Source organism: Salpingoeca rosetta (assembly GCF_000188695.1).
Source record: "Salpingoeca rosetta unplaced genomic scaffold supercont1.9, whole genome shotgun sequence".
Lineage (NCBI taxonomy): Eukaryota > Choanoflagellata > Craspedida > Salpingoecidae > Salpingoeca > Salpingoeca rosetta.
The window spans coordinates 329,491-337,968 of NW_004754925.1; the positions used below are offsets into that span (position 1 = coordinate 329,491).

The 8,478-nt window shown below is 58.5% G+C and overlaps 2 protein-coding genes across 2 annotated transcripts in view; one reads left to right on the forward strand and one right to left on the reverse strand.

Annotated features, from left to right (window-relative positions):
• PTSG_03977 (uncharacterized protein) overlaps positions 1 to 7,589 on the reverse strand; it is an 11,413-nt gene extending 3,824 nt beyond the window's left edge. The window contains exons 1-8 of the mRNA XM_004994816.1: positions 7,165 to 7,589; positions 6,587 to 6,765; positions 6,263 to 6,359; positions 5,955 to 6,042; positions 5,026 to 5,703; positions 4,443 to 4,860; positions 421 to 4,352; positions 230 to 295 (exon numbers count right to left, since the gene is read on the reverse strand). Coding sequence (XP_004994873.1) covers positions 230 to 295; positions 421 to 4,352; positions 4,443 to 4,860; positions 5,026 to 5,703; positions 5,955 to 6,042; positions 6,263 to 6,359; positions 6,587 to 6,765; positions 7,165 to 7,334 — 5,628 coding nt within the window. The 5' untranslated portion in view covers positions 7,335 to 7,589. The remainder of the gene's footprint in view (positions 1 to 229; positions 296 to 420; positions 4,353 to 4,442; positions 4,861 to 5,025; positions 5,704 to 5,954; positions 6,043 to 6,262; positions 6,360 to 6,586; positions 6,766 to 7,164) is intronic.
• A 27-nt stretch (positions 7,590 to 7,616) lies between these two features.
• The window catches only part of PTSG_03978 (uncharacterized protein), a 3,617-nt gene continuing 2,755 nt past the window's right edge, over positions 7,617 to 8,478 (forward strand). The window contains exons 1-2 of the mRNA XM_004994817.1: positions 7,617 to 7,919; positions 8,160 to 8,437. Of these exons, the coding sequence (XP_004994874.1) occupies positions 7,861 to 7,919; positions 8,160 to 8,437 (337 nt within the window). The 5' untranslated portion in view covers positions 7,617 to 7,860. The remainder of the gene's footprint in view (positions 7,920 to 8,159; positions 8,438 to 8,478) is intronic.

Below are 8,478 nucleotides of genomic sequence, written 5' to 3' on the forward strand. Positions count from 1 at the left end.
GTGTGTGTGTGAGTGAGTGAGTGAGTGTGAGTGAGTATGTGTGTGTGTGTGAGTGAGTGTGAGTGAGTGTGTGTGTGTGTGTGTGTGAGTGAGTGTGTGTGTGTGGGCGTGAAAGGAAATGTGCATGGGTGAACGTGAGCACATGCAAGAGGGCCTGTTTTGCACGTTTGTACGCATGCACCATCACAGCATGCGAACGGATAGGTACACGAATTGTATGCCAACTGACCTTGCCATTCGTGAGCCGCTGAATGTCAATGTCGCAACCAAATGTGCGCACATGCGCCAGCTTCACCTGTGCCACTCACAGAAAAAAAAAAGCACAAATGAGCAATGACACATGCACATGCGATGACCCCCCTACACCCTCACACACACACACACACACACACACACACACACACACACACACACACACACCTGTTCTTTGAGATGGGTCGTCGATACTGAAACGGTAAAGAGGGGAAAGCACACGTGGTCGTGCGTGCCTTTGATGTGACATTGCACAAAGCAAACAACATTGTCCAAGGCCTTCGTCGCAGGAGCAGTGCCTCCAATTCGTTTCACATCCGTCTGCAGGAACTGCGGCTGAAGTGAAAACACAGGGCGACCCGAACCACGACCACTTGTGTGTCTTGCAGTGGTCGTGGCCGAGGTGGTGGACATTGGTGCTCCTTCCATTCCCACACCGCTTTCACCACCTCCTGCGTATCTGGAGCGATGGTCGCTCGCTGGTCGACCGCCACGCGCGTTCCACCCCACCGCGCTGTCATCTTCATCGCTGTCCATTGCCGTTGTGTTGGACACCAGCATGTCCACATCCCACGGCCGCAGACGCAGCCGGTGAGCCGATACCGACACACGCCCAACACCACGCCCTCCCATGATGCCGTCATCATCCTCATCGTCGCTTGCCACACTTCGGTGCCTGTGCTTGTTGTTCTTGTGCTTGTTGTTCTTGTGCTTCCGTTTTCTGTGCTTGCGCTTTCGTCGCGTGATGTTCAGGCGGTCGCCGTCCCTGAAAGCATCATCGCTATCACCGCCGCCAACACCATCGTTCATGCCACCGGCAGCACCCCAACCTACCCACCCGCCACCATCACCATCGGCGTCACTCAGCGCCGTCGCTCCCAGCAGGCCAGAGGTAAGGCGTGGCTGTCTGCTTTGGCCCTTTCTGCTCCTCCTCTTCGTCTTCTGCCTGCCAACACCAGTGACACCACTCGCACCACCACCTCTGCTGCTGCTGCGGTGCCTGGCGCTGTGCGAGAGAAGCGATGTGTCTCTGCTGTGATGGCGACGATGAAGTCCGTGGTGGGTTCGAGACTGGTGCGCGGTGTGACCAAAGGCGCGGCGGGTGCGGCTGTGGTGGTGGCGTTTGGTGTGCGTCGTGCGCGGGGCTGATGAAGCCTCTGAGCCGCGTGGGAAGGTTGTTTGTGGTGGCGATGCGTCGATGTGCGAGGCAAAACGCTGCCCTGCCGGCGATGGCGGGGACGAAAACTGCAGCTGTCGTCGCTCGTACTGTGGCAGCGACGGCGCCTTTGTCAGCGCACTTGTTGCTGTTGCTGGTGTTCGCGCCGCACCAGCACCCGACTGTTGCTGTTGCTGTTGCTGCTGCTGCTGCTGCTGCTGCTGCTGCTGCTGTTGTTGTTGTTGTTGTTGTTGCGTGAGGGATGTTGGGTACGTGACCTCAATGTCCTCCTCCTCCTCATCGTTCAGGATGCGGCGGTAGAGTGACCGCTGCTCGCCACCATCCGGCACTTCGTCTGCTCCTCGCCCTCCCGGCGACACGACAGCACTTCCACCTTCATCATCATCGCCCATGCCATCAACATCACCATTGTTGTCGTCGTCGCTGTCATCCAGGAACCACTCGTCCACAAGAGACCACTGTCGGCGCTCTCTCACCATGCGGCGCTTCCGTTTTGCCGTTGCCCCCGCCCTCACACCACCACCTGCTGCTGCTGCTGCTGCTGTGTGCTGGTGCAACCGCCCACGAGCAGTTGTGGCTGCACCGCTAGGCCGGGCTCGGCGTGCGCGAACATGATGGGTGGAACCACGCTGCATTCCATCCCCAACGCTGCCGTCATTGTCGTCGCTCGTGTCATGGGAGAGGTCACCCGCACGTACATCCATCCTCCCAACACCACCACCACCATGACCATCATCATCGCTCATATCAGAGAGCGATGAAGATGACGACGATGACGATTCCGATGACGATTCAGCACCAGACGACACGCGAAGGCGCACGGGGATCTCATAGTCGCCCTTTGCCGCGCCATCCTTCTCATCGTCATCATCAGCGAAGCGGGCCGGCTGCAGCCCTCGCTTCCGCGCCGGGTTGTCGCGTAACAGCCGCTGTGGCACGTGGGACATTGCAATGTCCGACAACGACACAAGGTGGTGACCCCTGTACCTTTCTTCTTCTTCTGCCTCCTCTTCCTCTTCCTCTTCCTCGTCATCATCACCGTCATCGTCACCACCACCATTGTTGCGCCCAACACCGCTGCCGCTTCCACCATTACCACCGGCACCACTTCTTGTGCTTCGCTTCTTCTTGTTGCGAAGAAGTTGCTTAATCAGCCGCTGTGTTGCGTCCGCGCCACTGAGGGCGCTTTGCTGAGCCTGTTTCTGTCTCTGCTGCTGCTGCTGTCTCTTTTCCTCCAATTCCAACTGCCGCCTTCTCTTGCGTTCCCTCTTCTCCTGTTCACGCTGCTCCAGGTACGCGTTCATGTCTTCTGGTATCTCCACACGCTGCTGCTGCTGCTGCTGCTGCTGCTGCTGCTGCTGGCGGTGGTGAGCATCAGCGCGACAGCTGTTATCGTCACCACCATGTCCACTGTGGTCAGCACCACCACCACCATCACCAGTGCCACCAGCACGACCAGCAGCACGACCAGCAGCACGAGCAGCGCGGGCGAGCGTTGCCTCTCGCAGGACGTCAAACGCGCCACTTTCCTCGTTGATGGCTGCAACATCCAGGGCAGTGTGGCCCTTGCTGTCCTCCATGGACAGATCGGCGCCGTGGTCCAGCAGCAGCTGCACAACCCCTGCGTGGCCTGCCTGTGCCGCCTCGTGCAAGGGCGTTCGCAGCTCAGTCTTGCGCGATGACTGCGCGTTCACGTCCACGCCATCCTGCTCCAGCAGCAGCGCCACCACATCCTCGTAGCCGCCGTCTGCTGCGTCGTGCAGTGGCGTCCAGCCAGCGTAGTCGCGTGTATTGGCGGGCGCACCTTTGCTCAGCAGCCGCCGCACAGCAGCTAGATTGCCATTCCTCGCCGCCTCCTGCAACGGGGTCTCGCCCTTCTCGTTCGTGCGGAACAGACGCGCTTTTGCTCGCTGCTTCGCTTCTTCCTCCATCCGCGCCGTGCGCTCAGGGTCCGAATCCGTCAGTGACACCTCAGTGCCAGCGTCTTCATTGTCATCATCATCACCATCAGCACCACCCTCACCATCATCATCACCATCAGCAGCATTGGCACCACCATCACTGCCTTCGCCTGCAGCATCAGTCGGCAAGGCGTCAGCACCTTCCGCCTCCTGTCGTGCGATGAGTGCTCGTATGTCACGCACAGCCGAGATGGCGTCGACACCATCACCCCATCCATCACCGCTGCTCGCAAAGCTGCTGTTCATGTCGTCTTCATCATCATCATCATCATCATCATCATCATGGTCATCATAACCAGTACGGTTGTCAGTGTGGCCGTGCGATGACGCTGAGGCGATGGCTGGGGATATGTCGTCATACGCTCGCAGCCACTCCTTGATCGTGTCGTGTTGCTCTCGCGTACACGAGCGCGACGCAATGGGCAGAACGTGTGCAAGTGCAGCGGAGAGGTGTTTGCTTGCAAGCACAAGCCGTGCCCGCCTCCCCAGAGCAAACATAGTCACCACCGCCGCTGACTGCAGGGAAAGCCACGCGCGTGTGTCCACAAACCACCGCGACTTAATGCCTGGTGTTCCAAAAACGGTTGCGGTGATGCGTTGGGTTGCTGTTGCGAGACTCACAGTCGGCTGCACGCCCAGGACATGCGCAGGGTCCTGGCTGTCACCGCCCTGTGTCTCAGGCTCGTCCTGCTCCCAACTGTCGTCGTCATCGTCATCACCATCACCGCTATCAGCGCTGCCGGCACTCACGTCCTCTTCACCATCACCACTGTGATCATCACCATCATCACCACGACCATCGTCATCATCACCATCACCACTGCGGCTGTCACCGCTCACACGTCCCCGTCGCGTTGTGCTCGTGTCCACTCCACTCTCCTCGTGCCCGCTGTCATTGTCGTCATCACTGCTCAGCACCAGCCGCAGTGCTGTGACGCGGCGGTGTCCCGGCGCTGCTTGCCCTGTTGTTGTTGATGGTGGTGATGGCGATGGTGGTGATGGCGATGGTGGTGATGGCGATGGTGGTGAGACCGTGTTGTTGCAGTTCGCACTGTGCGTTGTCGTCGTCGTCTTCGCTGCCGTTTTTGTTGTCGCATCAGGGTGGCTGTGTGTTGTCGGGCCTCGCCGTTGCTTTCGCTTGTGGTTGTGTCGCTGCTTGGGATGGATGCACAGCACGTCGCGCTCGCCCCTATCACGCACGCACGTGTGCTCCCACCACGCCAGCATCTGATGCATGTTGAAGAGTGCCGTGGCAACATCCCACGCCGCGTCACGCTGCGTCTTCGCGTCCACAGCGGATGCGAGCCGACGGGTCAGCTGTTCGTGCTGGTGGCGATACGCAAAGTACGCGCGCGTGTACACGTGCAGCTCGGACAACGTGAGGCCAATGGACGCATACACATCGGAAAGTGAGCTGCAGCCAGGCCACTTCCCATCGTCACCACCACCTGCCCGCTCTCGCTCTCGCTGCTGTTCATGGTGGTCGTGGAGATTGCCATCAGCGGCGCGGGTGTTAACATCATCACCATCGTCACCACCACCACCACCACCACCACCACCACCACCACCACCACCACCACCACCACCACCACTGCCATCACGTGTATGGTTGCGTTGTTGCTGTCGCCAGTGCACAACGCGCGCGTACATTCGCAGCGCCTGCGTGCGGCGTGGCGCAGGCTCGTCCTCGCACACGGCGTCTGCCAGGGCCTCAAGGCGCGCGCACAGCACGCTCGGCGCTGATTGCGTCAGTTCCATGTTGGTGATCTCGACTTTGGCCTTGAGAGACATGCGTGCATGACGCAAGAGCGCAGCCAACGCAACGCGCGTCTCTCGCGGCACCACCAGCTTGGTCCGTGGCGCCTGCAGCAGCTTGTACGCGTTTCGCAGCACCTGCACCGCATCTCTGTCACGGCCGTGGTCGAGGTGAACGTGCGCCAGCCCCATCATCAGGGCGACGCGCACAGGCACCTCGCTCAGGGCAATCTGGCCACTCACCGCGGCTGCTGCTGCGGCTGTACCACCACCGGTTGCACCCATGCCACTGCCACCTCCCGCTGCTGTCGTGGTTGAAGCGCCGCCAATGACGAGGGATCGTGAGCTGGTGCCCAGCGACGATGCTGACGTGCTTGGCGCGTGTAAGCTGACCAGGCCGCGGTCATCGGCAGGCACATTCTCCTGTGCTGCGAGCGCGCGTTGAAACGCAGTGACGGCGCGCTTGTCTCTCCCCAGTACACGTTGCACCTCTGCTATTCGCGCCAAAGCCATTGCGTGGAAGGTCCAGCGGGTGAGGGACCGCGCCATCACCCCGGCCTGGTTTGGGTTTGGGTTTGGGTTTGGGTTTGGGTTGGGGAGGGGAAGGGAGGTGAGGTGGAGGTGTGATGGTGCAGGGGATTGGAGTGAGTGAGAGGGTGAGTGAGTGAGAGGGTGAGTGAGTGAGTGAGAGGGTGAGTGAGTGAGTGAGTGAGTGAGAGGGTGAGTGAGAGGGTGAGTGAGTGAGTGAGGGGGTGTGCCATACTAGATCAATGGGCATCGACTAAGGCCGTGGCAAACAGGAGCAGCACCTTCTCAAAGTGAGTGAGACTTCTGAGCAGCTGGCGGCGGGATGGATTGCTTGCGCTCATCTTCACCAGGCCCATGTTGTAGATGCACCTGAGTTGGACGAGGCAGGGGTGTGTGCAGGTCGAGAGTAAGTGAGGGCGTGTGAAGGTGTGTGTTGTTAGTGTGTGTGTATGTGAGAGAGAGAGAATGTGTTGTGTGTGTGTGTGCGTTTGTGCAGGAGGACGCAACATGGGTCAGAAAGGAGCAGGTAAACACGCCGTTGCTGCATTGGCAAAGCGTTCAGCAGAACAAGAGCAGCCACACAGCTCACCTCATTGTCATGTCCTTGCGTTGGCGCTCGTCAGGGCATTGGGGAATGAGTGCCAGCGACTGCTCAAGATATGTATAGCTCTTCCTCAATGACTCATCTGCCATGGAACATGGTGGAGTCATGGTGAGGTGATGTGATGTGAAGCCATGATCCGGTCGAGCGTGCAATCAGTGAGTGAAAGACGCTGTGGCACACCAAGTTGCAGCCACCAAGCAGTCAGATACGAATGCAGACAGGAATGCAAAACGGCACACGAATGTCGTCAGCAGATAACAGTGAAACAAGGTTGTGGGTGGGTGGGGCGAACAACAGCAGGTGGCGGACCTGTGCCTTCTTCGAGGTAACATGTGCCGAGGTTGTTCAAGGCGCGTTGTTTCTCGATTGGGTCGTTTGCCTTCTCTGCAATGTCCAAGTGCCTCTGCCTGTGGGTCAGCTCCCCGGAAAAGTCGCTCATGCGAGCATAGCAGTCTGCCAGCGTGCGATGCACCAGCAGATCTTCCTCGCTGCAGCGTGAGCGGCACATGGGCGTGTTTGCAGTGTACAAAAAGTTGAGGGTGACGTCACAACTGACGGGCGTGCATCGTCTTGATCCAAGCTTGTCGCATGCAACAATGAACACAAAAACGCCACTCAAATCATGCTCCCACAGACTTGTGCGCGCGGACTAACATGCACCTTTACATGCTGACTAACATCCACACGTCCACGAAACAAACATACGCACAGACAGACAGACAGACAGACAGACAGACAGACACACAGACAGACAGACAGACAGACACACACACACACACAGGCACGCGGACAGACACACACGAGCTCACGCCAGGAAACGGATCAGAACACACACACACACATACACACACACACACGCGCGCACACACACGCACTAGCTCACACACCCGCTGAGGAGCAATGCTTCTTGGAGCTCTGTGAGGGCAAGACCAGGGCTGTTGGCCTCGATGTGCGCTTGTGCAATCTCGCAGCATCGCTGGCGCAGTTCCGCGGTGTTGTTGTTTGCCTCGGCTTTGCGCTTGAGCCGGTGAAGCTGCTGCAAGTACCTGCTCGACATTGCGCCGCCCTTGTTTCCTCCTTGCTCTCTTCTTCAATCAAGCAAACAACAGCAGACACCACGGGGCAAGCAGCGTGCACCGCCCCACCACGTCCCTCCTCGTCGTCGTGGTTGCACTCGCCGTTCCTGTCTTGTCGTTGCTTGCTCGCTTGCTTGCCCATTGGGTTGTTGGGTTGTCGCTCGAACGCAGCGCGGCAATCAAGGGAGCGCGCCAAAGCGGTTTTGACACTGATTTCAGTTCACATACAACCCAACAAGACTGAATTAAGTCATCGATTACCTTGCCGACCTCACAACAACGCCGCCAACACACACAAAACACGCCGATTCCACACCCCGCCATTCGGCTGGACAGCATCGTAGGCTGCCCATCGTATCCAGCGCAAGAGGGGAAGGTGCAAGGCACAGGTGGCCACGAGGGCTTTAGATCGGCTTTGTGTGCACTCTAAGGCTTCAATTGCACAACAAGAACACCCACTGCGACAACAACAACAACAACAACAACACCAACGCAGTAGCAGCCAAGATGCATCGCGTCCACGGCACGTTTCACTCCACCATGCAGCCCATGGACTTGTCCATACGGTATGTTTGTGCATCAATTGTGCGCTTGCGTGTCTGTGGTGGTGGTGTGCATGTGAGAACTGGATCGAAGGTTGCGAGTTCACGAAACGTGGTTTACCTCAGCACAACCTTGCCTTACCCTCCCTCCTCCCAACAACAACAACAACAACAACACATGCGTCATCGCGTGCCTACTTGCTTGCTCTCGACCACAATACGATATAACCACGGCCATGTCCACCATGACCATGACTGAAACAGGGGACACAATGCGCGGCAGCGGCAGGGAAAGGTTGGCGGGTCCACCATCCAGCTCAACCTGTCGCGGTCGTTTGACGGCGCAGATCAAGATGCCCTGACCTTGCGGCGGGAAGCGCTCATGACAAAACGCAAGACAACACAGCATATCCGCGGGCTCAAGCACCCGACACCAACGTCGAGCATTCGCAAGGAAACAAACGCAGCCATGTTCGACTTTGAAAAGGACCAAAAGGCGCTTGTGCTCAGCCTTCGCGAGGTGGAGCACGCAGCCATCCAGCGTGAGTCCGTGTGTGTGTGTGTGTGTGTGTGTGTGTGTGTG